General features: G+C 47.4%; 1 protein-coding gene across 1 annotated transcript; it reads right to left on the bottom strand.

Moving 5' to 3' along the window:
• Window positions 1-678: 678 nt before the first annotated feature.
• On the bottom strand, window positions 679-27,480 carry LOC135249703 (calpain-1 catalytic subunit-like). The gene is made up of 23 exons (XM_064325220.1): window positions 27,320-27,480; window positions 18,693-19,139; window positions 17,101-17,170; window positions 15,282-15,400; window positions 9,830-9,963; window positions 9,560-9,728; window positions 8,694-8,777; window positions 8,125-8,210; window positions 7,825-7,899; window positions 7,182-7,237; window positions 7,078-7,125; window positions 6,208-6,368; window positions 5,649-5,660; window positions 4,729-4,940; window positions 4,578-4,617; window positions 4,345-4,410; window positions 4,195-4,252; window positions 3,980-4,044; window positions 3,787-3,855; window positions 3,097-3,175; window positions 2,789-2,905; window positions 2,320-2,378; window positions 679-1,646 (listed from the first exon to the last, which is right to left on the bottom strand). The coding sequence occupies exons 2-23, from the start codon at window positions 18,942-18,944 to the stop codon at window positions 1,620-1,622; spliced, it is 2,058 nt and encodes a 685-aa protein (XP_064181290.1). The 5' UTR covers window positions 18,945-19,139; window positions 27,320-27,480; the 3' UTR covers window positions 679-1,619.

The raw sequence follows: 27,480 nt of genomic DNA, 5'->3' as shown, positions 1-27,480 counted from the left end.
CCTGACTCACTGTGGTTATTAAAAGATCGCACAGCACTTTTAGAAAAAGTCTGGGAGTTGCACGGCATTACGTTACAATCACTTAGCATACCCTCTTAGCCAGAACAACTTACAGAAGTGGAGAAAATGAAGTTTAGACTCAGAAATGCAAAAGTGCAAAGTCACCAAAAAGGCCTGTTTATCAGTCGATACGTGTGAAGTCATTGCATTCGGACGGGGCTAAAATGCACAAAGCTCTTCACACATGCCTGTCACGCCCTCCTAATTCAGCGACCTGAGACTGGCTAATTTTTGAAGGAAATGTGATCTCAAGCATCTTCAGCACCCTCTAGTGGTTGATTACCACGAATGCGGATACTGAACCACGAATCTAGAATAACAAAACTTTGGTTTGGAAATGATTAACGCACGACACGGGACTCGTGTGTGTTCTGTGTCTGTATACAGGGTCAGCGAATAAACAGAAACGCCAATGTCAAGTCTTTTAAAAGGGGACAGGGCTGCCCTGTGTGACCAGCCCAGGCTGTGACTCATGACCTGGATGGATACTGTCAGTCTTGTTTCTCATTGGCCGACAATTCATACTCATACATGATTGCCTGATCGTGCTGTTGAGTATTAATTGACATTAACCTTACTTTTAAGTTTACAATAGCAAATAAAGAACAACAATAAAAGGGCCTTCAAATGTATTTATTTCATTTTCATATTTAAAAAATGTGGAAAAAAGACAAAAGGAAAAAAACAATTTGACATCATAGAACTGCAGTCATACCCCAGGCAGGCCTGTTTATAGGTTTTTTAAAAACGTAAACAGACACACCATGTGAAAACATTGCAGAAAAGCTCTTTTATTGATTACAATGGGGTTGTGGGAAGGCTAGATGGTTCTTGGCACTCTCTCTATCTCTGTGGAACTATGTTTAAAGAACAGACTGTGGAGAACCCGTATGTTTTTTTAACCCTTCTGTTGATGTAGAAAAGTATTTATGATGAGTGTCTCAGTATTACCCCCCCCCCTCTTCCCCTTTCCCACCCCCAAACACCGCACTCCCCTCCCCCACCACCTTGATTGGTCTGCAGCCTGTAAACTTGGTTGGTGTCTTTATCCCCTGTAATGCTGTATGAGTATGAGGCAGTAAACACTACATGCAAAGTCCTGCGATGATTCTGAACGCCTTATCCCGCCTCGATTATCGGCAGCACCTTCAGAAAGAAAGACTCCTTCGCTGACCGACGACTGAAAGAGACAATGGCAATCCGTTTGGCACAAAAAAAAACAGAAAAGGTCCTGCCAAATAAGCTGCGAGGCAGTATTTGAATTCAGCTCTCGTGTCTTCGCTCTTTGCGACTGTTTCTTAAAAGCAGAGACAACGGGGCAAAGCTGTCCCTTTTTTTTGTTTAACGAGACACTTAAAATAAAAAAAATAAAAAATTAAAAAAAACATTTTGGCACACCGGTCACAAGGGAGAGGCGGTGTAAACAAAAGGGGCATTAAAAACAGGAAGTCAAGGCCACCGCCACCCGAGGAAGCGAAAGTTAAAAAGGAAGGCACTTTGTGAAAGTCCGGAGACGGCGGCAGGCCCGGGTGCGAGCCACGGCGCGTCCGACTCTCCTCCTAGGCAAACATGGTCATGGAGATCCACTGCAGAGACAGAGGCGGAGAGAAACGGCACGCTTTACACCACAGCGCTGCAGCAAAGGGAACATCAACCATCACGTCTAACCGCGTGGACTGAGTACGTTAAATTGCGTATCAACGGCATTTATTTTGAAGAGTGAACATTCAAAAACCAAGAGAGAACGAGTGACGAAGCCACCTATACTTTTCATTCCCTTCAAAAATTCACAATCAAGAAGACAGTAACTAAATTACTGCAAAAAAAAATTTACCTAAGAAGGGCACTTTGGTAAATGGTAAATGGACTGCATTTATATAGCGCTTTTATCAAAGGCGCTTTACAATTGATGCCTCTCATTCGCCAGAGCAGTTAGGGGTTAGGGTTAGGTGTCTGCTCAAGGACACTCGACATGCCCAGGGCAGGGTTGAACCCGCAACCTCCGATGCCAGACAACGGTCTTACCTCTGAGCTATGTCGCCCTATTCTTTCACTTCTCCTACACATATATGTATATATATATCCATCCATCATCTATACCCGCTTATTCCTGGTCTGGGTTGTGGGGGGTGCTGGAGCCTATCCCAGCATGCATTGGGCGAGAGGCAGGAATAAACCCTGGACAGGTATATATATATATATATATATCAGTGAAATAATTATGCATAACTATGAGATGTGTTGATGTGCGAGACCGACCTGGAAGAAGTTCAGTGATATTACACCATCGCCATCTGTGTCCATTGTCTTAAAAGTCTCTGTAAAACAACATTGAATTTAATCAGAACAGGCAACCATATAATAATAATAATAATAATAATAATGTTATCTGTATAGCACCTTTCATGAAAATTATCCCTAGCCTAAAGTGCTTCACAAAAAATATCAGAAATACAAAGAAACAGTTGTTCCAAGAAAACACAAAAGCATAGTACAATAACGAGGAATGTTCTTGTGTTCTTATTTGACCATTAAAGCCAGGGACCGGAGTTGAGACACAGGATTATTGAGTTAGCTGGGTAACTACACTGAGTAAAACCCGGAACAGCTCTTTTATTTACTTCAGTCCATGTTGATCAGCTGACTTGGTAAACCAGCTCTGTGACACAGGCCCCAGGTAAATATTCCCCACAGAAGCAGACTGGTGAGGTAAGGTTGAGTGACTCACTGAACATGGTCTCCAGGCGCACCAGACAGGTGACGAAGTTGTCGAAGTCCACAGTCAGGTCAGCCTCTGTGTAACGGAGGATGATCAGCTGGAACAGGTGATTGGTCAGCTTGAACCCTGACAGACAGACAGACAGAAACAGATATAAACAGATATATATATAGGCAGGATAGCGGGTATGTGTTCCAGCTTTTGGCGTTTGTGTTTCCCCTTCTGTGATACCAACCTCATGTTTTTTTTTCTGTATTTAATTTCCAGGCGCTGTATTGTCACGGGTTTGTGAGTAGTATAAAAAATATAACTGATACCTGCTGATTCAAGAGCCAAGCGCATCTCATAGGAGCTCATAGTGCCAGATTTATCCAGGTCAAAGTCCCTAAACACTTTCTAGAGAGAGACAGAGAGAGAGAGATGGTGAGAGAGAGAGTGAGAGAGAGAGACAGGTGGGAAGAGAGAGCGAGAGAGAGATGGGGAGAGAGAGAGAGAGGTGGGGAGAAAAAGACATGGGGAGAGAGATGATTTTGATTCATTTGATTTTCATGAGGTGATTTTTGATTTACAAAAAAAAGAAAAACAAAACAAAGAGGCTGCCAAACCCAGAGAGGTGGAGATCTACTTTGGTTAGAATTATTCTCAAACATGGCTGACACAGAAAATCTTTTTAAAATGCCAGTCACAGTAGAAGGGCTCCACAGCTCTACTAGCCACTCAATATATTCAAAATTCAATTGAATAAACTTTATTTATCCCCGACGGGGAAATTCATTGCTGGGCATGTCATCAACCAACATCAAACACAGTCGGGAGACAATACACGCAGCAACCTGACGTGACACAACAAAAATTCAAATAAACAAACAGAAATGGAAATGCAGTGAAAGTGCAATAAAGACGCATGAAGTGTGTATGGGAATTTCTTTAGATGTATTTTGACAATATGAGAGCTGATTATAAATGTGTATACTGCTGTATGTGAGCGTTGAGAAAACATCGCTCACCAGGTATCGCTTAATTTTCTCCCAGAGAACGTGAAACTCGGTCAAACCCAGCTTCCCACTGCCGTCTGTCTGTACCGCAGCGTCAAGGAGATCGAAAACAAACTACCACAGACAGCGCTACGAAAAAAGACAGGAAGTCCATCCATCCATCCATCCATCCGTCATCCAACCAACATTTGCGAATCAAGGATACGTCCATCAGGTTGATCATACTGCGACAGGCATCTGGTCCAAATCCATCCGTCTTCAGGTCCTTATCTGTCGCAGAAAGGGAAGGAAGGGAGAGGGAGATGAAGGGAGGAAGAAGAGAGGAAGAAGGATGGAGAAAGTGTGTGTGATTTTCCCACAGATGTGCTCAATATAATTCAAGTAGAAGGACAGGCGCATCTCCCTAAGTATCAGACTCACGCTTTTTGATGATCCTGTTAAGAATAACCTCCAGTTCGGTTGCACTGATCTCCATGTCCTGAAAGCACACACAGACGCAGTCAGAGAGAGGACTAAAAGTCCCAGCAACCCCTTCTCCCTTTTTTAAAAATCATCCTCCTTTTCTCTCACCTCTCCAGCCAGCTGTCTGAACAAGCTCTTGAAGCCAGCGTCAATCTGGCTCGCATCCAGCTGGGGCTGAAAGAGGAACACAGACAGACATATACAGCTATATTAAAACAATCCGCAGGTTTAAGTTTCACAGTGTTTTTGAGCGTTCTCTGAAAACGGCCAGTCAGTGTCAGTCAATGTGTATCCGTGTGCTGTTCATTCATTGGTCAGTTCGAGAGTCCCCGCCCCCTCACCTCATCGGGAATATTAGCTGTGACTTCATCATCCAGTTCCCTGAGGGGGAGAGAAAATCCGTCAGCGCTAAGTTCAGCCACTCCTTCTTGTTTATAGCCCCGCCCCCTCCACACACCCCCCACCCCACCCCGGCCTCCCCCATTGGCTTACTCGGAGTTGGCCGGCTTCTCGGAGAAGACCCTGAGCACGAAGTCGGCCTCCTTCTGGGGGTCGTAGGTGGAGGGGACGATGATGTACTCCCCCGGGGGGAGCTGGCAGCGCGTGCTCACCTCCCGCAGGTTGATGAAGGTCTCGGAGCGCGCGCTCGACCCGTGCGTCAGGAAGAAGTCCCGCTTCAGGTGCACGGCCGACTGCCCCACGTACTGAGGATGGTAAATGGTAAATGGACTGCATTTATATAGCGCTTTTATCCAAAGCGCTTTACAATTGATGCCTCTCATTCACCAGAGCAGTTAGGGGTTAGGGGTTAGGTGTCTTGCTCAAGGACACTCGACATGCCCAGGGCGGGGTTTGAACGGCAACCTCGACTGCAGACAATCGGCTACTCTGAGCTATGAGAGAGAGAGAGGAGAGAGAGAGGGGGAGAGAGAGAGAGGAGAGAGAGAGAGAGAGAGAGAGGGGAGAGAGAGAGAGAGGAGGGAGAGAGAGAGAGAGGGAGAGAGAGAGAGGACAGAGGGGAAGAGAGAGAGAGAGGGAGGGAGAGAGAGAGAGAGAGAGGGGGAGAGACCCGGCCCGATGCGCCATGAGACGGGTCCAGCTGGGGGGGGCCCAATCTGGATGGGGGGTACTTTCACTCAGCAGGATTACTGAGTCACCAAATAATGGCGCTGAGTAAAACCCGGAGCCCTCCCAAACGTGGAACACCGACTGTTCTGCAGTGCAGTTATCCATTTAATTCAGTAATGCTGCTTCTTGAAATACCCCCCTGGTCTCACATAGACTAATACAGACAGAATGGCTGACTTTTTTGACTTCCTGTTTCTCTAAACAGGGAGACTTTTCCCTGCGATTCCTGACGCAAACACACCAAAGCAGGACTTCCTGTGGACTCTGAATAGCCCTGAGCTTACCTCACGGGGAACCTGGGAAACAGAGAGAGATGGAGAGACAGAGAAGAAAGAACAGAGTGAGTCAAAACACACCTACAGCACACACTTCCCACACCACACACAAAACAACTCTGTTACTCAACCAGCTTCAGTTACCCACAGTTCCCTGATCATTTTCATCCACAGACAACTGAGGCTCTTAATGATGATAAACAGTATATTTTTATATCCTTTTATATCCTTAGAAATCAAATTGAGTTCAGCTGTTAGGTATAACACACAGAAGATAAAACACAAGCGCAATAATATAATAAGATTTACTACGCGCTTTTTCGTTCTGTAAACAATCTCAAAGTGGCTCCTGCCACTTCCTGGCTCCTGAGACACACACACCCCCTTTTTTCTTCTCCGTGTGTCCAGACTCCTCCCACTCCTCCAGACAGTCAAGCCCCGCCCCTGTCAAGCACACCCCCTTTTTTTTTTTCTGTGTGTGTCCAGACTCCTCCCACTCCTCCAGACAGTCAAGCCCCGCCCCCGTTAAGCCCCGCCCCCGCCACAGTCAAGCCCCGCCCCCCTTCACCTCGTAGACGGCGAATCCGATGGTCTCCATGTCCTGGCCCTCCTTGCGCTTGCGGCGGCGGTCCTTCTGCATGAGCGCCACCAGGAAGCTGCAGTTGGTCCCGCCCGCCGTGTCGGGGTGCTGCAGGGCCAGCTTGAACTGCGGGTTGATCCAGAACGTCGCTGCGGGAGAACAGGGGGGGCGGCGGCACGGCGCAACGGGTAAGGCAAGCGGTCTTGTAACCCGAAGGTCGCGGGTTCGATTCCCGGCTAGGGCACCGCTGCCACTGTATCCTTGAGCGAGGTACTTAACCTGCATTGCTTCAGCGTATGTATTCAGCTGCATAAATGGATGCGATGTAAATGTTGTGTAGAATGTTGTTTAAGTCGCTCTGGATGAGAGCGTCTGTTAAATGTCTTGTTGTAAAAGAACAACCAGAACCACAGACGTTAACAAAACGTTTCTTTTTCATTTTCCCACACGTTTTTTTAAATTTGTAGTTCAACAAAATGGCAAACATGTCTTGGATGACAAAAACCTGTTGTACAGAAAACATTTTTGAAAATATTACTTAATTTGTTTTTATGTGAATGCCCCTTGCAACGTAGCTTTCAGCATAGTAGAATATACGGTTCTTGAGATTAAAGACCAGAGACTCATGTCCCCTACAGGGGACAAAAACAAATTGCCTGGTTTTATGAGGATATGAATTAAAATTTCAATATACAATGAGATTGTGGATTGCACCTAATACATTTAGTTGTATGCATACCTGATCTTTTACATTCACGCCCCCCCCCCGACCCCCTCCACACTCCCCTGCTGGCCTACCGGGGAAGTTCCTGCAGCCCCCACCCCCCAGCCATGCCCACACGCCCCCTGCTGGCCTACCAGGGAAGTTCCTGCAGCCCCGCCCGCTGCCCCGCCCCACTCGCTCTGCTCACCGGCCCGCTCCACTCCCCTGGCTGGCCTCCAGGGCGTCCGCGCCGCGGTACAGTCTTCAGCCTGTCGAACTCCCGCCCCCAGGAACTCTCGACATTCTTCATGGTGGCTGCAGGGGCGCGAGGGGTTAAGATCAGCGGGAACCGAGGAGAGGAGGAAGATGAGGGAGGGGGGGGGGGGAGAGGGGAGGGAGGGGTAGGGGAGAGGGGGAGGGGGAGGGGAGAGGGAGGAAAGAGGGGGAGAGGGAGGGGAGGGCAAGGGAGAGAGGGCGAGGGAGGGGAGGAGGAGAGGGAGGGAGGGGAGGGGGAGGGAGGGAGGGGAGGGAGGGAGGGGAGGGCAGGGAGGAGAGAGAGAAGTGGGTAGGGGGAGAGGGACAAAGGAAGAGAGAGGGGAGGGGGAGGGAGGGAGGGGAGGGAGGAGAGCAGAGGGGACGGGAGGGGAGGGGGAAGGGGAAGGAGGGGAGAGGGGAGAGAAAAGAGAGGGGAGAGAAAAAGAGACATTTGTAAAAGGGTATAAAACTGGATATCAGACACATGCTTGCATTTGCTTCGAAGTTGGGAGTCAATTCCATTTAAATTTGCCAATTCAGGAAATTACCTGCGGCCCAATGAACCCATTGATTGAAAAATAACATGCAGGCGCAGACACACACACACACACACACACACACAGAAACCTATGCAGAATGACACTCACCAGAATTCTCCATCCTCACTGCGGTTCTGTAGCCGGCCTCGGGCAGAACTGTCCACACCGTCCCATTCTCTCGAGCTGAACAGAACCACAGAACCAGAAACATCAATGTTCATGTCACACTGCATCAGAGCCAAAGCATTGCTCTCTCTCTCTCGTGAATTTCCCATATTTTCACAATTAAAATCTCAAAATAAAATTTCTATTCTGTCCATAAAGAAAACTGAATTATGCACAGGTCAGACACCCCGCCCGGGGGACTCGAACCCGCAACCCTTCTGGTACAGACACACGCTCACTCACTTATCACTCCAGGCGCCCGTCCACTCCATCTCACCCCACGGGTTCCGCACCCGAACCAACTTAGTGGGAGTGCCTCTGTACATCACCTGAGAGAGAGAGAGAGAGAGAGAGAGAGAGAGAGAGAGAGAGAGAGAGAAAGCAAGAGGGGGCAAGGGAGGGAGAGAGAGAGAGGGGGCAAGGGAGGGAGGGAGGGAGGGAGAGGGGGAGGCAAAGGAGGGAGGGAGTGAGAGAAAGAGAGAGCGAGAGGGATAGAGAGGGGGGCAAGGGAAGGAGGGAGAGAGAGAAAGGCACAACCTTTACTGAAATGGAATATGAAAAAATATTAGGAAATGACAAGATATTAATATCAAAACATTGCAGAACTTTGCAATATTCTTATTATAAAAAAATACTACTTATAAAAAAAACAAAAAAGACAGTGAAATGCTCCAACCTCATCTAGTTTTTCATATTTGCTTCATTCAGACGGGTAGAAAGCAGAGAGGGTGACAGATAAAGAAGGAAGGGACCACATCAGCGTAAGTGAGAATGGGGGAGATCACATACGGGGGCGACAGACTCTCTCTCACCTCCTCTACTGCTGTTAGGGAGTAGGCGTGACCTTTCACCAGCTTCTTAAAAGTCACCGCCTCCATGTCACGGGTGTCAGTGATCTACAAATAAAAACACACACACACACATGCGCGCGCGCAAACACACACACACACACACACAGCGTACGGTCGGAAAGGTGAGGAAACTAATACTCCTGCTCACCTAAATTCTATCAAGAATCCACTATCATTATCTACAGGTGAGGTACAGGCAGGGCGCATGTACACAGATTTCAGAACCATATATATGTCATTATTATTATTATTATTATTATTATTATCATTATTATTTAACAGCCACCACTTTTCTCACAGATAGCCCCGTGATACAGTCTATTAGGCAGTGGTTAGTGTGCTGGTGTGCATGTGTGTGGTCAGTGTGCACGTGTGTGCATGACTCGCAGCGCTTAGTGTGGTTAGTGTGCACGTGTGTGGTTAGTGTGGTTAGCGTGCACGTGTGTGGTTAGTGTGGTTAGCGTGCAGGTGCGTGGTTAGTGTGGTTAGTGTGCACGTGCGTGGTTAGTGTGGTTATGCAGCGGGGGGGCACGTGCGGTTAGTGTGGTTAGGTGCACGTGCGTGGTTAGTGAGGTGGTTAGGGTGCACGGCGTGGTTAGTGGTTAGGTGTGCACGTGCGTGGTTAGTGTGGTTAGCGTGCACGTGCGTGGTTAGTGTGGTTAGCGTGCACGTGCGTGGTTAGTGTGGTTAGTGTGCACGTGCGTGGTTAGTGTGGTTAGTGTGCACGTGCGTGGTTAGTGTGGTTAGTGTGCACGTGCGTGGTTAGTGTGGTTAGCGTGGTTAGTGTGGTTAGCGTGGTTAGCGTGCAGGTGGGTGTCAGTACTGACATCTATGGAGCAGCCCAGCAGAGAGCCTCGCTCTATGGCTCGGCCGATGATGCTGAAGAGGTCTGGGGGAGCCTTCCTCAGCTCGTACATCTCCGTCACCCCGCCCGTGAAGTCCTCAAAGCCCTCCGACGTGCTGCCTCCGGAGAGGGCCTCATAGCAGCCGTTCAGCCTTTTTTTAAAGAGAAACGAGACGTAAACATTCCTGTCTTTCGGGGACATTACTGACATTCCTCTCCACTGTTCCTCTCTCCTTCTTCTCCCTCTCCTTACTTTGCGTAGGCTTTCTCCAGCAGGGCGCTCCAGAACTCTTCGCCCTCGGCCGAGTGGACAAACAGCAGCTTTCCGTCCTTCACCGGGAGCCTGTCGTCAATCACCACATCCACCCACTCCCCAAACTGCCAAATCTGCGGCGGGAGAATGCAAGGATATAATCACGGACATTACCACGCATGGCCGCAGGAGGGCGACAACAGCACATCAGGACAGGACAAGGACATAATTTGGGAATATACCGAAGACGGCCACCAGAGAGCAGGGCTCTCAATGAAACCAAGAGGAGAAGTAATCTAATGTGGGAAAACGGTTTGCAAAACCAAATGGCCAAATCTAGCGAGACTGAGCAAGGCCTTCTACACGCAACTGCCCGCATCAAAATCATTGTACACAGGCCTGGTATGTGAACGCAAATAAGAAACCAACGATCAGAAAACTTTAAATATTGCTACATTTTTGTAAGGATGTTACCTTGCTGCAGTAAATGCCTGTGAATTTCAATTTAATTTAATTTAATTTAATTTAATTTAATTTAATTTAATTTAATACAACTAAAAACACCTAAATATATTGTTGGGGTGTATGATGTCACAACCCCACATCCATTTAATCTGTATTTGGTTCAGTAAATTATCTTGAATTATATAATCTACACCTATAAACACTAAATAATAAAATATTTAGTATATATATACCAAATGACAATATTTGAGATAACGATTACATAAATGTTTATTTAATGTATACTAAAGGGAGGAAACTGAACAGATTGCTATTGCATCATGGCAGATAACAGATTTTTGAAAAGTCACCAGTTCATTTTTCAAAAACGTAAAAAAAGGAAGAAAGAAAAGAAGAGAAAGAGAGAAAAAAGGGGGCAAGGCATTCAAACCAGCAGGTTACTCGCTATTCAACAAACAGTCGGGGGATTGGGGGGCAGGGCAGAAAAACTACAGCTGGGTGCACATTGAGAGATGGCTGGTTTTAATTTTGCATGGCCTGTGGAGCCGTGCAAATCGGCGTAAAAAAAACGAACTCGCCCGCCTCGTCGTCTGCAGAAGACAATGTCACGCACTGCAGTGCCGAGACAACGCCCCAAAACTCCCCCCCCCCCGTACCTACACAAGGCACCGCACCGTACACGCCCGTACACAGACGCACCCGTAGCTCTTCTCCCTACGGTTTCCGGCGCCAAAAAAAAAAACAGCCACGGACTGTTTGTTATAAACGTCCACGTAAAAGGCTGGTGAATTTGTACGCTTGTGACTGCGGAGAGGTCTTTTGTTACGAAGCCTTACGCGCCACTTCGCCAAGGCAAGGTGGGGCTAAATCTGAACTCTCCCGTGGTTTTCCGCTGAATAAATGGATTACAAAATCACGCAACAGTATAAAACCGCATGCGTAAAAGTGGCTAAATGTACTGATGCACCCCATGTGACCCATCTCACCAGCCAATGATAAAAAATGATTTATGATTTTTTTTTCTACTTCATCCTGAATATTTTTCAAACCAAAAAGCAGACTAACTGTAGTACTATGGGTAAGGAACTGGTCTTAAAAGTCACAGGTTTGATTCCCAGGTAGCACACTGCCGTTGTACCCTTGAGCAAGGTACCTAACCTGTAATGCTTCAGCACATATCCAGGTGTATAAATGCACACAATGTAAATGCTATGCAAAAGTTGTGTAAGTCGCTCTGGATGAGTGTCTGCTGAATGCCTGTAATGCGATAAAATGTATTTTCAATGTGTCTTGTGCAATGACCCCTATCCTGAGATCAGCCCGTTTTCTTTCTCGTGCTTTTCCCAGAGTGAAGTGTGAGTCGCTCCGGATCACTGGGGTCGAGCACAGCCGAGCTAAGCAGAAAGAAGCCACGCCCAGCGCAAGTTTCACACCTCCACGCCTCCCAGTCCAGGACACGCAGGCCCTCTTCATTTATTCCAGGGCTATGACATCACAACAAAGCTCCGCCCCCCCCATTGACACCATCCCATTGGCACGCCCAGAGAGCTACTTCACGGCCAATCGGAATCGAGCTCTGTCCACTTCCTCCCCGCCACGGAGGCCCCACAGGAGGTGTACCCACGGATCTGGCCAAAAAAAATCTGCGCTAACCTGACAGAGCGTGCAAAACAGCGATTCGATGACATCATCTCCTTTAACCCTTTTCATTAAAAAATAAAAATAAAAATCAAAGTTCTAAGTCAGTGTTCTGGAACTCCACTGCTTTCAGTTCCCAGCAGTGATTGTTACATCAGCATCAGAATGTTCAGTTACGAACATTCTAATCACACACAGTTCAGACCAAAGATCTGCGACGCGACGAAACTGCGACTTTTAAAACTTTGCAAAGAGTCAGCAGTTGCAGCTTGTCGCATTGTGAATCCATGGCCCGAACTGGGCGTAGTGCCTTAAAGGGTTAAATATTCAAATCCCAGTCATGTTAGTGTTAATCAGTTTAACCTTCAGGGTCCAAGCTGAACTATGCGGTTGTTCCCTGCACTTGGACCGGTACTTCTCTCTAGGGTTTTCGTCATACTTGTTCCTGGTTATGGTTATACACTTTGTTGTACGTCGCTCTGGATAAGAGCGTCTGCCAAATGCCTGTAATGTAATTCTGGGATCAGCTTACAGTGTCGAGAGCGATATCAGCTCTGCATGCAGCTACACCCGAATGGGAAATCGAAGCGTGCCCACATTTCCCTGCGTGCCCTGCAAACGTAGAAATACCAAGAGACTGCGACTGGGCCAGCCGGCTTCCATAACAGTGCGGCCACCGCTGAATCTATCACAGTTTCAGAGCGATCGAACGGGAGAGAAACGGCATCTAGCCGTCCTGACAGTGAGCCGTACGGCGGAGAAGAAGAAAAAAAACCTTTGGCTGGCAGATAACCCAGGTACTTATTGGAACATGTATATCCCGGTTAAATCTGTATCAGTATCATTGTACGTATCGTTCAAAGATCAGCCTGATCGAGGGCAACTTAACATGCGCATTTAAATGGGACAACAGATATTTTCTGAGTGATTCAGATTACATGCCCTGAGCAGCCTGAACAAGGCAGCGAAAGCGGGATCAAACTTGGCACTCGGGTGAGAACGAGCTCCGCCCCAAAATAACTAACCCCCCCCCACCCCCCCCCCAATGAAGCAGTGACAATATGGAGATCCCTGCCTGAAGAGGCAGTCCGGCACTCGTCCTGGACCTTCCCCTCGTCCACACAGTGTCCTGCAGCGCTGTGAGCAGAGGAGGATCGGCGCACACGCTGAACGGAAGCCACGTTGAGGAATGTAGTCTAACACACACACAGAGCCGCACACTGTCACAAGTGCTCTGCTGACAGAGTTCACTTCCCGCCTTCCCGTGTATAATCCTGGCTCCCATCCGCTTCTGCACGGTATGACAACAACCGACGGCTGTGGGCAATTGTTCGTTTTTTTTTTTTCTTTTTCGGTACGGTCCTGTTTTTCATTTCTGTTCCCATCATGGCAGCGCACTGATGAAGAAGAAAAAGGCGAACAGGGCCGTGCTGTTGTGTGAAAGGCAATCCCCCCCCTTCCTTTCTTTTTTTTGGCCTGTGTGTGCTCTCGTGCTGCAGCCCCACCTCCTGGCCCGCTGCCCCCACCCCCACCCGCCACACCCCCCCGCTCCCTCACCAGCAGTTGGCTGATGGTAATGCACCGGGCCAGCTGGCTGAGCTCACGCTATTGGACGGGAGCTCCCGAAAGGAGGCCCTTGGCAGGGCGTTGGTGCGCGCGGTGCTAGCGGTGCTAGCGATGTTCGCGTTGTTAGCGGTTCCGCGGCGCGCGGGAATCAGCTGTTGGCACCGCTTTGTAAATATAGCAGAGAATGCTGCGTGTGCGGTGGGCGGTGGGGGTGGGGGGGGTTTGGGTATACCTCAGGGAAATGGGGCAGGAGCGAGGGAATCTGGGGCAGAAAGCACGCACGCTTCAGCGGCAATATGGAGGGGGGAGGGAGAGAGAGAGAGAGAGAGAGAGAGAGAGAGAGACGAAGTGAGAGAGGCAGAGAAAAAAGAGAGTCTTTTTTAAAACCTGTACTGTACATATTTGTATATATTAGAAAAAATGTAATATCTTATTTGTTATGTTCTTCACACCTTAATGTTATTTGTTTTTTTTATACTATGTGAATAGAGGGAGGGAGAGAGAGGGGGGGGTTTTGTTTTAGCCCAGCACTACAGCACCTGAGACTACTTCCACTGGTTGACCGGGCATATTGCTGTTAAGCTGCATATGAAGCCTCTCCCTCTAACTCAGGGAGAGCACAACTCTGATCCTGCATCCTGGTTTTCGTTCCAACCGGTTTATAGTACTCAGAAGGCTCTATAAACTGCGCTGGTTCACACCTGGACCTGAGCACAGTAGAATCTTCAGGAAACCCCCTTGCATTGTGTGGCTGTAGCTGGCGTTGAAATATCAGCTCAAGACATGACTGAGCAAAGTGGATAATTAAGCACCAGAAGACGGTGGAAAATCCTTAAACGGATAGGCCCTGGTTGTGCGGCCCTGCTCTGACCCACGTCTGTGGGAGCCGGACCTACGAGCTGTGGTGTGGTAAGAAGTGGTGCTACATGCGGCTTTCTGGCTGATAGCCATTACATTACATTACATTACATTGTACCCCTGGCTAATGTAACACAGCCGGGGGTCCAGCCATGATCGCTGACATATGATTGGACAGACGGGGGGGGGGGGGGGGAGCAAAATAAAAGAAGAAGAAGAAGAAGAAGAGAAATAATGGAAAGGGTGCACTAACATGAGCCAGGGTGGCCAAACTGATCAGTGTAATAAAATGAGGGGGAGGTTAAAAAAAAAAACGAGAGCCAGTTTCCAAGAACGATGGGAACAACTCTTGGAAATCGAAGTGCATGGATTAAGCAAGGCTATAACGTGGGAGTCCGCAGAACCGGTTCTGCGCGTAAATTCGTGGAAAACGTGAATGTGGTGTTAGCATCTGAAACCTGGCAGAGAGGAGCAGAGAGAGGGTGTGTGTGAGAAAGATGAGAGCGAGGGAGAGAAAGCGAGCGTATGACAAAACCATTCTACAGTCTTTCTGAAAGTTATGAGATGTCTTGTTGATGTAAGTGTGTGTGTGTTTTGTGTGTGGTGTGTGTGTGTGTGTGTGTGTGTGTGTGTGTGTGTGTGTGTGTGTGTGTGTGTGTGTGTGTGTGTGTGTGTGTGTGTGTGTGTGTGTGTGTGTGCATGCGTAAGTGTGTGTGTGTGTGTGTGTGTGTGTGTGTGTGTGTGTGTGTGTGTGTGTGTGTGTGTGTGTGTGTGTGTGTGTGTGTGTGTGTGTGTGTGTGTGCGTGGTGCAGCGTAGTGTGTATGTGTGTGTGTGTGTGTGCGTGTGTGTGTGTGTTTGTGTGTATGTGTGTGTGCGTGTGTGTGCATGCGTAAGTGTGCGTGTATGTGCGTGCGGGCGCAGCACCTGGAAGTGGAAGATGCCCGCGTAGTGGCTCTGGAAGCTCTGCCCGTGGGGCACCACCCGGTGCAGCAGGTTCTCGTTCAGCGTCAGAGAGGCGATGGCCGCCAGCAGCCAGCAGTCACCTGGCACACGGCACACAGACCCCGTCAACACCTCTCCACTCATTTACCTCACTTACGTTCAGTTTACCTGGTCACTGGTTCTGCCTGCGTTCTCATGCAGGCACACAGACCCCGTCAGCACCTCTCCATCCATTTACCTCACTTACGTTCAGTTTAACTGGTCACTGGTTCTGCCTGCACACAGACCCCGTCAACACCTCTCCACTCATTTACCTCACTTACGTTCAGTTTAACTGGTCACTTAGTTCTGCCTGCACACAGACCCCGTCAGCACCTCTCCACTCATTTACCTCACCTACGTTCAGTTTAACTGGTCACTTAGTTCTGCCTGCGTTCTCATGCAGGCACACAGACCCCGTCAGCACCTCTCCACTCATTTACCTCACTTACGTTCAGTTTAACTGGTCACTGGTTCTGCCTGCGTTCTCATGCAGGCACACAGACCCCGTCAGCACCTCTCCACTCATTTACCTCACCTACGTTCAGTTTAACTGGTCACTAGTTCTGCCTGCGTTCTCATGCAGACATGAACATCCCCATATTACTGTCTGTAGTCTTCTGTCTGCTTTCGGTTTCATCGCACATCGTTCCTGGTTTTCCACTTCAGCACTCGTGTTCATCTGCATGTTTACAGCCAGTTTACAGCCAGCCGTTTACCAATGTGGTTTGGGTGTGAGGACTTAATGTGTTATTATCATCCATATTCTACTTCCTGGGTTTCACGAAACGGTGTACGCTGTCAGCGCTGCTCGGAATCCTCTGTCCGGAAACGGATGGCCGAGCAGCCGCGCGCGTCAAGAGACCGACATTTCACAGACCGGAATGTTCTCCCAGGTCTTGAGCAAAAAAGTAAAAAAAAAAATGAGTATGCAGCTGGACGGATGTGTATCCAGCTAATGAGGTGTCTGGTGGCCCTGACACTCACACACACACACACTCACACAAGCACACACACACACACACACACACAAGCACACACAAGCACACACACACACACAAGCACACACACACACACACACACACACACACACACACACACAGCTGCAGAGTCTCTCAGAGGATATGAAGGATCGCTACAAATAATGTTTTTAGACTTTCTCAGCAGGCGTACTCTTTCTACAGAAAATAAAGACGCTTATAATTTGAAGTGTTTTCCTGACTGGGTTGGCTCTCCATTACAAGACAAAGGTGTATTTTTCCTTCTGAACCCAACGCGTGAGACACGTGGACAGTGGACTCACTGAAGGGGACAAGCGTCTCAGAGAGTCATATAACCAGATTCCGTCCGGGGTGGCTCAGGTAAGAGCGCGGTCGGTTCACACCCCAGGGAGTGGATTAATGCACAGTGGGAATGAATCAGAGTGCTCTGGACAGAGGAAGGTGTCCCCAGTGCACTTTCTCCCCCAGTTAAATACCACAGTAATTGCTGGCCGCTCCGTCGATCTCCGGTTGCCTTGGTGATAGCCCCTCCCCCCCAAACCATGCCTGCCCGCCCCCTCTCTCTTTCCAGCGCTAACAGTCCTCACCAGCACATGCAGGGGTTTCCCCACTGGACAGAAGGTTATGCAGATAAAGGTTTTGCATGTCTGTGATTCAAGGCTGAAGTTGACTACATTTTGATTGAGTTCATGAGTGGAAAAATCTCCATAGGACATTTTTGGTGTTTTTTTTTTTTTTTTTAAGAATCATAACTGACGTACCTAAAGATCCTTGGCAGATGTCGGTGCGAGTGGCTCCGCCCACAATGAACTGTGGGTTGTGGCATATCTCCTAAAGAAAACATACACATGTCAGAGAGTATCCCACACACGCAAACACACACGTACACACACGCACACACACAAACACACAGACACACACACACACACACACACACACACACACAGGTCAGAGAGTATCCCACACACACAAACACACAGACACACACACACACACACACACACAGGTCAGAGAGGGCCACTCACAAACACACCCACACCACAAAACACTAACACACAAGCACCCACACACATACACGCAGGTCGGCCTTACCTTTGCATTCGCAAACACAGACAGAGGTCAGACAGGGATAGAACTCCCACTACACCCTAGGGCACATTCAAACAAACGTAGGAATGACGCAGGAAAGACTGGACAAGCAGCTCACACGAATACTGAGGCCATTCAACCAGACAAGCAAACCGGAGAGACGCAGGCAACGTGCTGAGAGATGTCTTATCAGTGTCGCGTTTCAGTTATTTGCACATGCAAATCTCTTTGCCCGTTTGTGTGCTGACATACTATTAGGAAAATGACATGTGGGATGGGTGTGGGGCTAGCAAATTAGCTCGGAACCTTGGGGCTATAAATGCTTAAAAAAAGCAGAAACTGCGTTTGAGAAATTTCCAGAAAACAAATCTTCGCAACTAAAGCCATTCAAAGACAAATTATGATTTTTATTATTCTACAAGTTCTCCTTTCATTCTATTTAATGCGTTGACTCATTTCATTAATTTGAATCTTGACATCCGAAATCTCAATTCCTGTATTTTGAAATTCTATTGGCAGTGGCACTCTTGGGTGTGTTATGTAATATCAATTTGGGGAAGAAGGCCATAAATCATTAAGGGAAATTTTAAAGAGTATTTGGACCACGTTGGAGCACACTAAAAAGGCTTACAGTCACCATGCCCAAGCACACACACTTACATGAGCACCAGTAACGCTGACACAGCACCTCTCATTGCAGTGACTAGAGCTGGCCACAGGCCTTGAATGTGCCTATTTGACAGCCTCAGTGTGACATCACTGGCTTCACTCAGCCAACTAAGGGGGAATAATTCTGTCCAATCACAAAGCCAGGAAGCACTGGTCTGACCAGAGAAAGCATCACTGGTATTAACGTACTGTCAACGATATTCAATGCTCATCCATATCAAATGCAAAGTTTACGTGGGATTGGGGGGATACAGGGATTGGGGCCAATTCTGTTTCAGTTCAGTCAATTCTAAACTAAACAATTCTTAGCCTAATTGTAACCCTAACCCTAACCCTAAGTCCTAACCCTAAAACAGCCTCTTGAACTTGTGGGGACCAGCAAAAGGTCCCCACCTAGTGTAATTTTCCTCATCTTTCTATCCTTGTGAGGGCATTTGGTTCTCACAAAGATAGTATTACAAGTTCACACACACGCACATTCACACACACACACACACACACTCTCTCTCACACACACACACACACACACACACACTCTCTCTCACACACACACACACACACACGCCCAGCCCTCGCCGGCGCCTCTCTCTCTCACCGTGGGGCGCATCCAGCGGACCCCCTGTATCTTGGAGGAGCGGGGGCCCAGCTCCTTGAAGCCCAGGGAGGAGGGCTGGGCGAGGAAGGCGTCGTCCTCGAACAGCCGGCGCGCCTGCAGGCACTGGGCCCGCAGCGCCTCGAAGTCCTGGCCCAGGTACTTGACGGCGTTGTGGTTCTGCCCCAGGCCCTCGTCGCGGTCCCACTGGCTCCTCAGCTTGGCGGCCATGCCCGACGCGTACACGCACTCCATCTACCCCTCTTCTGCCCGGCGACCGGCGAGGCAAAGCGGATAAGGGGGCGGGGGGGGTCGGCGGTAGCCAATCACAGAGGAGACGGGGAGAGAGGCCGGCCAGTCACGGAGCGCGGAGCTGTCGAGGAGGTCGCCACAGGCAGGGCTTCAGCCAATCGCTGGGCTGCAGAAGCTGCAGTCCGACCAATCAGGAGGCTGGGCGGGGATTGAACATGAAAATCAGTCCCTGGGGGAGGGAGACAGGCCTATGTTCGGCAATGAAGCACGGTGGGGCATAATTGAGCGTTTAATGTGCATTTCTACTGAGCCTCAAATCATACGGGTCTCAACAGAACTCCACCAGAGTGAAAACCTGACTGAACCAGAGGTGGAAGGCCCAGGTGTAAGAGAATAAACGTCCTTCCGTGTGTTTTTTTTCCCACCCATGAACCCAGCTGGTTTCACTAATCAGTTTCACTTCCTGGCTGAAGAACTGTGCTAATCAGCAAATCCAGGTGAATGGAACAAAAATACTGGAGAGGACCTCCACTGTCTGAACCTGGATTTCACACCTGTGCATTGAACACACTCATCCACTCACTCAGAGAGAGTAGACGGGCAGCACTAATCCACGGGCACTGAAACAAGCCAAGTGAGAGCATGACACACCCACACACACACGGTAGGCCTGGTACAGTGCGTAGGCCCAAATACTCAACAGTAGATAAACAGCAGATAACAGAACAGTGAAACATTACACACAAGGACCAAGAATCTTTCGCATTACAGCAGCTAGAATACGCCATCAAGAAAAATACTCGTAATGCTATTGGTACTAGCAGGCCTATTTTTAATGTCAGTATTGGTTTATTATTTTTATTAAATTCTGTTTTCATGTTCTTTATTGTTGTTTGCTGTAAAGCAGCGTTTAATTACCTCAATCATATCTTGATCTGACATTTGTATAAGCACCATAAAGATTTTACTGTGCTCAAGTACAGGAGTGAACCAGTGCAGTTCATTGAAGTCATAAAACTGACACTGAGGTGATTGTAAAGGTTGGAACAAAAACCAGGACGTGGATCGGCGCCCCTCCAGGACTGGATGTGCACCACAGCCCTGCTCTCAGCGTGACTGTGAGAAACAGCAGCAGGTGAGAAGGCTTTGCGTCTGTCGCGTAGATTCACAGCCAGTGCTAATCCCAATGTTTCTCCCGGGCATTAGGCAAATGGCATAGGCCTCGAGCCGCCACTGAATTCGCAAGCAAGTCCACGAACATCGGAGGAAAGAATCAGTAAAACCTCAAGACTCGCTCAGTCTCCATAATCTTACGTTGAGCCATTACAAATAAATGTGTGCAATCAATAATAAAATTGGGGGTCGTATAGTCGTGTTTTCACCGGGTCAGGCGGCGGCCGCAGCGCGCGAACACCGCGGCTAGCCGCTTCGCTACGCGCCGCCGCTGCTGCGGAGTCACTTCCCCTGCACTAACTGCGTCCCCTGCGCTGACTGCGTTCCCTGGGGAAAAGCCTGCAGTCCCAACGACAGCACGTCAAGCTCAGCCACCAACAGGAAATACACACACAGCCCAAATGTCAAAATGACTGATGCCATTTAGCGCAGCTGTTTATACACCCGTGACTATCGTTCAATATAATTATGTCCTAATTGCTCTGATTATTACATTGTCCCTACCCCCAACATGGAAATAAAAAAACTATAATTCAATATAATTATGCCAAATTACATGTCACATTACAGGACATGATTGCTATATTGTCCCTCCCTCCGTCATTGACATAAAAAATAAAAGAAATAAATTCAAAGAAAACTGGAAAGAGAAAAAAACACGCCCACACCTTTCGAAGAATTCACAAGCATAAACAAGTGTGGGACATAAAAACATCAAAACAAAGCATTACCAGACACGCCTGAAATCCTAATTCAGTCTAATGCAATACAGACTCATAATTCATACTGTATGACTATGTGGATTGATGAGACAATAATACATTATATTACATGACAGGCATTTAGCTGACACTCCTATCCAGAGTGGCTTTCACAGCTTTTGCATTTATACATAATATCCATTTACAGACATGGGCACTGACTGGAGCAATTCAGGTTAAGTAGTGTCTGACCAGAAAATCGAACCTGAAACCTCTAGGATACACTACATACAGCCCACTTCCCTAACCATTAACCCTTTAAGATGTAATATCACAAATATGTGATTACAGTGTCCTTAACTGAACATTCTAATGCTGATGTAACAGTCACTACTGGTAATCGAAAGCAATGGAGTTCTAGAACACTGATTTAGAATTTTGAAAGAAGGTTGCAAAAGCAAAAATCAACTCTTCAAAGGAATAAAACTACACTGTCACCCACGATACCTTTGATCTCTAGCTCTACCTTCTACAATCTTTCTTTTTCTTTTGGTTTATATAAATCTCAGACTCTCCTTCTCACCACAACTCTCTTCCTTACTCTCTTCACCTTCTCTCTTTTTTCCCTCTCCATCAAATTCATTACTGTCTTCTTTGACCTCAAGTGACTTCCCTCCAATGGCATTTGTCCTCATTAATTCTATCCTCCTCCCCACCCACGCCACCACTCTCAGCCTAAAACATGCATGCATGCCTTGTGAAAATTGCAGAGGGATTACTCATAGGGGCGAGTAACTGAGTGTACTTCGCCCCCTGCCCGAAAGTGCACGACGGTCGAGCAAACCTCTTACAGGGACCACGGATGCTGTTCATTCAGCGAAGCCACGCGGCGTGTTCATCTCAATGCTGCAGCTAGCCTAGCCGCTGTCCCTAGACCACTGAAGACGAGCACAGGCGATACAACAGGTTTCTGGGGGTTTGTGCGGAGGCGAGTGCAGAAAACAAACGCAGGGTGTGGAGCGGAGAACTGGGCTGGACAGGAGCCAAACGCGCACACGCAACCCCAGCGGTGGTGAAACAAAGTTTCCTCTAACAGCTCGCAGCATGAGCCAGTCATTTTGTGGCTTCACCCGGAATTCACTTGTGTTGCTGGGGCTTTTTTCCCCCTACTACACAGTCTTCCTTACTTTCCTGCTCTGGATTTGCCTCTTCCGTTTAAAAGTTAATTCCCTTCATTCTCTCTCTCTCTCTCAGGTTTAAAAAAGACTCCCTTTCTCTTTCTCTCTCGCTCCGTCTCTCTCTCTCTCTCTCTCTCTCTCTAAATCAGAGCAAATTGCTTCCTGTTTCTCCCCGCAGTCGAAGACAGGGGCGATAACCGTCTGTTCAGACTGGCTCTGATTGGCCCACTGTGAGCTCTGAGGCCTTACAGCTGTGCAGCCCAACTGGAGCCACACCCCAAACCCGAAACGCAAGCTGGGCCTTGCTCACAACAGCAAGACGTAGTCCCTTTCCCCCCGCCCCGCCCCACCTCTCCACTGCAGCAGTCTTCGCCCTTCTTCTGGGCCTCCCGTAAAGAGACCCACGTTCCATTTATGAAATATTTAATATGTCTACCGCTGTATTTCGGACAAAAAAAAACCCCTTGGACCATATCCATTTAAAACTGGAGCAAGACTAGAGAGAGAGAGAGACAGCCACATGAAAAAGGGTAATAGTAAAAAACAATGAGCAATTTGTTATACAATACACTGTACGCGTGTGTTAGTGGATTGGCCTGTGTTTTCCTACAGCAGACTGTTGATGTTTTTGAAGTGTGCAACACAGCTAAGGAGACCAGGACTTAGGCAACTTATAAACAAGATGAGAACGTGAGCCGCATTAATGAGAAAAACATGCAAGATATGCTTAGTCATTATCCCAAGCAGTGTTAGGTGCGGCAATGAGCACCAATTTAGCCTCCCTCATCAAAAGGTCACAAGAACCATGTAGGAGTGCAGAAAAGGATGTGGGGCTGAATGTTTGGTGGGGCGGTGTGGTAACGTGCCGCTCCCGTGCGAACACAAATTAAAACCGCCTGCACGGTCGAACCGGGTTGTGCGTCCTCTCTCTCTCTCTCTCTCCGGCCGAGATTGCCAATTCTAAAAACTGAAATTAATATTTCATGACCCGTGTTTCTCGCGTGTTGCCAGGGGCTTTATGAACCTGCCACACTGCAGGTGGGAGACAGCTGTGAAATGGCAGGGACGACGACGCCCTGACGCACCGCACAAAACCACTTTTATACGGTGCGGGACCGGAGCGGGAACAAACGCTGCTGACGGCGTGCAGATCAACTGCAGGTGCAGCGACATTACATTCTCAGAACCGCTGTGTTAAAAACCAAACAACACGCAACGGCATTTTTGTGTATCACACCTCCATGTCTAGTTAAGGACAACACACTTTGCGTTACCCTCAACACAGCCTGTGTTAAAAAGCCTAAACACGAACTGTGTATCTGTAACACAAATGTAGTAACGTTGACACAAAACGTGTTTAAAGTAACAAAAGCAGCAACAACCAAAACGTGCGTTGGATACTAACACAGCCTTCGTGCACAGCTAAGAATCAGAAGATAGAGAGATACAAATTAGCTAAGACTGGATGTCGTGCAATCATGACATGATTACCATTTCAGCTGGAGTCCGACCAATACAAAAACTGAGGCTATTAATATCTACATACTTCGCAGTTCTGATACACTTGATATTTTGTAACTTGATATTCTCACAATGACGTCTTTGCGGAATTTCTCACTTCCCTTTCCTCATGTAATACAGCAAAAAATATGACAAAGGGCACTAGGCTGTTGGGTGAAATTCCCAGGCCCAGGAAAAAATTATATTATTATAATATTCTCGGGCCCACAGGATAATATTTACACACTGGCTGAACTGCACACATATATTTTTGATACATACTGACTGAACATGCACATATAAAATCATGATACACACCTATATTTAGGATACACCAAAATGAACTGAATTCTGGGAAGCATAATGAGAATACCTGATAATACCTTTGATAATGGCGTGAAGGCGTGGCTGGAACTGGCACCATCAAAGACCAAAACCAAACACACACTGAACCTATGGTGCAGATGACTCAGTGTGAACACCCTGTGTACAGCGCATGCACACCCGAGTCTGACAGTTTTATGCAGTATGGTTACGTTTAAGGACTCGCCCCTCCCAGTCCACCTGCAATCGAAAACGATCATTGAAAATTGTGATTGGCAAACTGCATATCTATTATCTACATACTGTACGTACTGTACATGGGACAGGGCACAGAGAAGCATCCTTGCCTGGATTACTTCACAGGGACTAGCCTGAAATAAGGAGAGCGGCAGCGCTCAATGCTCAGAAACATAAAACAACACCATTAACCCTTTATGGTGAGAAGATCACAAATACTGTGATCAGAATGTTCTCAACTGAACGTTCTTATGCTGATGTCACAATCACTACTGGTGACTGAAAGCAATGGAGTTCTAGAACACTGACTTACTGGTATTTTTTGTAGAAAGACAGATCTACTCCTCATAGGGTTAAAATCTGGGACATCTTCCTCAGCCAACTCAAAGCCAGCTCTAAGCTCCGATTGCTCAAGCAGGGTAGTCCCCAAGGAGGTTTTCTGGGTAAGAAGCCCTTCTTCATGCATTTTTCACCACCCTGGCCTTGAAGTACCTTTCAAGTCCAGGGTTTTTTCCTGACATGAAATGGGTCTTTGGTGCTCCCAGTCACTGGGCTAGCGTTTGCGGTCGCACGTAGGGTCATCCCGCCCTGTTCACATTCAACTATTTCCCGTTTTCCTTTCCCCCCCCGCGCTGTGGCACACGTAAATTTTGCCTTGGTGCATGCCAAAGATTTCTCTACACTGGAAAAACCACTGGAAAAGTCCTCTTTTCAATAACTGGGATGATGCACGTTTGGCTTTTTAAAATTTTTTTTATTTTTTTTAACACTCCCAGGAGTCAAGACTCCCTAGACAGACTTATTGCTGACACTAAAAAAAGTAACATTCACGCAGGTGAGCTAAACTTTAACACATACAACCACCCATTCCCTCAAAGCACTCCTGGGCTTGGCTATCTGTGAAGTGGACTGAATCTCCACTGGTGATATGGGCACCAGTGGTAGTAGCACTGGGCAGCGCTGTTTTTCCAGTCCGACCACCCAGAAAACGGATGTGTTGTGTAACTGGAATAAAATAATTTAGGAGGACATCTACTAACTGCGACGCACTCGTGCGCTCACAAATTTTTCAGCTGAGTCACACTGAATTGAATTACAGAGAGACTGCTGGGCTGGTATGAGACCGATGGAAAGTGAGACAGTAAAATCAGAGGATGGTGAGCATGTGTGTGTCTGTGTGTGTGTGTGTGTGTGTGGCTAAGTGTGTGTGTGTGTGTGTGTGTGTGTGTGTGTGTGTCGGTGCGTGTGTGTGTGGTGTGTACTTAGCAGAACCCTCCATAATGGTGCCCCTTGCAGTAACCTAATTGCTCCACATGACAGAAGCAGTTCTCCCTGCTACAGCATCATGCAGAGTGAATGGCTGTCAGCCACTTAAATGTCCAACGGAAACGCAAACAAGACTTTGAGAGACCAATTTCCATTGACATGTTTACAGCACAGTAGCATTTAAAGGCTCAGCCATTCATTAGGGCATCCATTGTCTAACACCATTTCCCCTGCTCACGGTTGCAGGGTGGAGGCTGGAGCCTATCCCAGCATGCATTGGGTGAGAGGCAGGAATAGGCCTACACCGTGGACAGGTTGCCAATACACCGCAGGGAAAACACACAATTCACTCACACGCTCGGCGCCTGCGGGCAATTTAGAGTCTCCAATCAGTCTGACCTGCATGTGTTTCGACTGAGGGAGGAAACCAGAGCACCTGGAAGAAACCCATGCGGACACGGGGAAAACACGCAAACTCCACACAGAAAGGATTCAAACCTGATACCTTCATATTGCCAATATTCTTTTAAAGCAGGGGTAACCAATCTTATCCGAAAAGGGCCAGGGCAGGGGCAGGTCTTTGTTTTAGCCTGGCACTACCACACCTGATTCAACTGGTTAACTAATCATGTTCTTCAGTCAAGACCTTGATAAGTAGAATCAGGTGTTGTCGTGCTGGGCTATAACAAAAGCCAGCACCCACTCTGGTCCTTTTTGGATGAGACTGCACGCCCTGTTTTAAACCGGTCTGCAAAATGGCAGGTAGGCAGGGTAAACATACAGGCTAACTGTAACATAATGACATTTCAGGTATTTTGTCACGCAAATATGGTGGTCACACATAATTTCTGAAATGTACATCTCAGAAATGAATAGGCTACAGCAGTGGTCAAGGCAACCAATCTAGTCAAGAATGTAGTCAGAAAATGACTGCCTATATTATATCCGTGGTGTTTAGATAAAGTCTCGTTTGAATCTTCTTGGGCAGTTAAATAATCAGTGCAGTTCATATAATAGCCAAACGAAAACGCAAACGCAAACAATAGGCATCCATGTACGTTATGTCCATAATAACTGGCTTTAAATAATTATGTGTTAGACTATACGATAAACACTGTTTGAAATTCCTTGTCGATTTGTGTCTCACAAGTAATTAAGTAACAATAGACTCCTTAAACAATGGTCTCGCGTGCGCCAAGTCCCGCATGCAGTAATTCTCGTTTCAGGTTTCACTAAACAACTTCCACACTTACACTGCTGATGTTCACGTCACACGTCTCGGTGACAAGCTGTGAGATTGCAAGATAAGTCTGTTTTCCTATCAAGACAAATGCGTTTCAAATCATCCGAGAAACGGTAGAAAATATTTGAAGTTGTGTCTTGTACTTCGAAATTGGGAGGGGGGTTGTACATCTGTATCCCTCGACTTGAACCCACATAAAAGATTCAGAAATGTGCACTTTGTCTCAAGTAGCCTATTGCAGAGCAATATTTGCACAACTGACCATTTCCAGGCTCACAACTGCAACGCGGTGATTACAAACTCACACATTTGAAGTTACAAGTAGGGTACACATCTCATCTTGCAGGTCGCAACACGAAGAGATCTGCGCTCTCAACTTTTGAAACGCGTTCTTGCACACAATGTTTGGATATTTGTATTTCCTGAAGCGGAAAGCTTGCGTGAAAACGCTGCTTATCCAGATGCATACTACGGAAGCACAATGCCCAAAGTAACATGCCCGTCATTACAAGTTTGCAAAACTGTATCCGTTCTTTGTTCATAGGAATACATTCGTAGAAAAAATACAACCAACGAAACGGATAAAAGTTCAAGTAATTAACACACTGAAATGACTGCAATAAACGCTGTCCATAAACACTAATAAACTCATCAATTGCCATGCTAGTTGTAAAACCTATTTAGTCGTACATTCCACAAGAAATGTTCGTAATTCGTAATTTATCCATATTTATTTGATTTACGGAAGTTCACTACCTTTGCCGTGGTTCCTTGTGTAAGGGTTAATGATGTTATTGATGTTCGAGGTGTTGAGAACCTTTCCGCGAGCTGTCTCTTTTGCATACAGTAGCCTACACTTATTTTAAAGAACCGCCCCGTGCCCTTCCCATAAAGTCCCTGAACGTCTGTGAAAGGCG

This window comes from Anguilla rostrata, chromosome 3 (genome assembly GCF_018555375.3).
Source record: "Anguilla rostrata isolate EN2019 chromosome 3, ASM1855537v3, whole genome shotgun sequence".
In the NCBI taxonomy this organism is placed as follows: Eukaryota; Metazoa; Chordata; class Actinopteri; order Anguilliformes; family Anguillidae; genus Anguilla; species Anguilla rostrata.
The sequence above is the reverse complement of the archived record's forward strand: the minus strand, read 5'-3'. Positions and strand labels throughout refer to the sequence as shown.

Excerpts from the sequence above, each read along its gene's own strand:
- LOC135249703 (XM_064325220.1), bottom strand. The coding sequence starts at position 18,944 with ATGGAGTGCGTGTACGCGTCGGGCATGGCCGCCAAGCTGAGGAGCCAG. Across the intron at positions 7,900-8,124 it reads ACGGGCGCCTGGAGTGATAA|CTCGAGAGAATGGGACGGTG; the intron begins GTGAGTGAGCGT and ends GGTTCTGTTCAG. Across the intron at positions 4,411-4,577 it reads CAGCTAATATTCCCGATGAG|CCCCAGCTGGATGCGAGCCA; the intron begins GTGAGGGGGCGG and ends TTCCTCTTTCAG.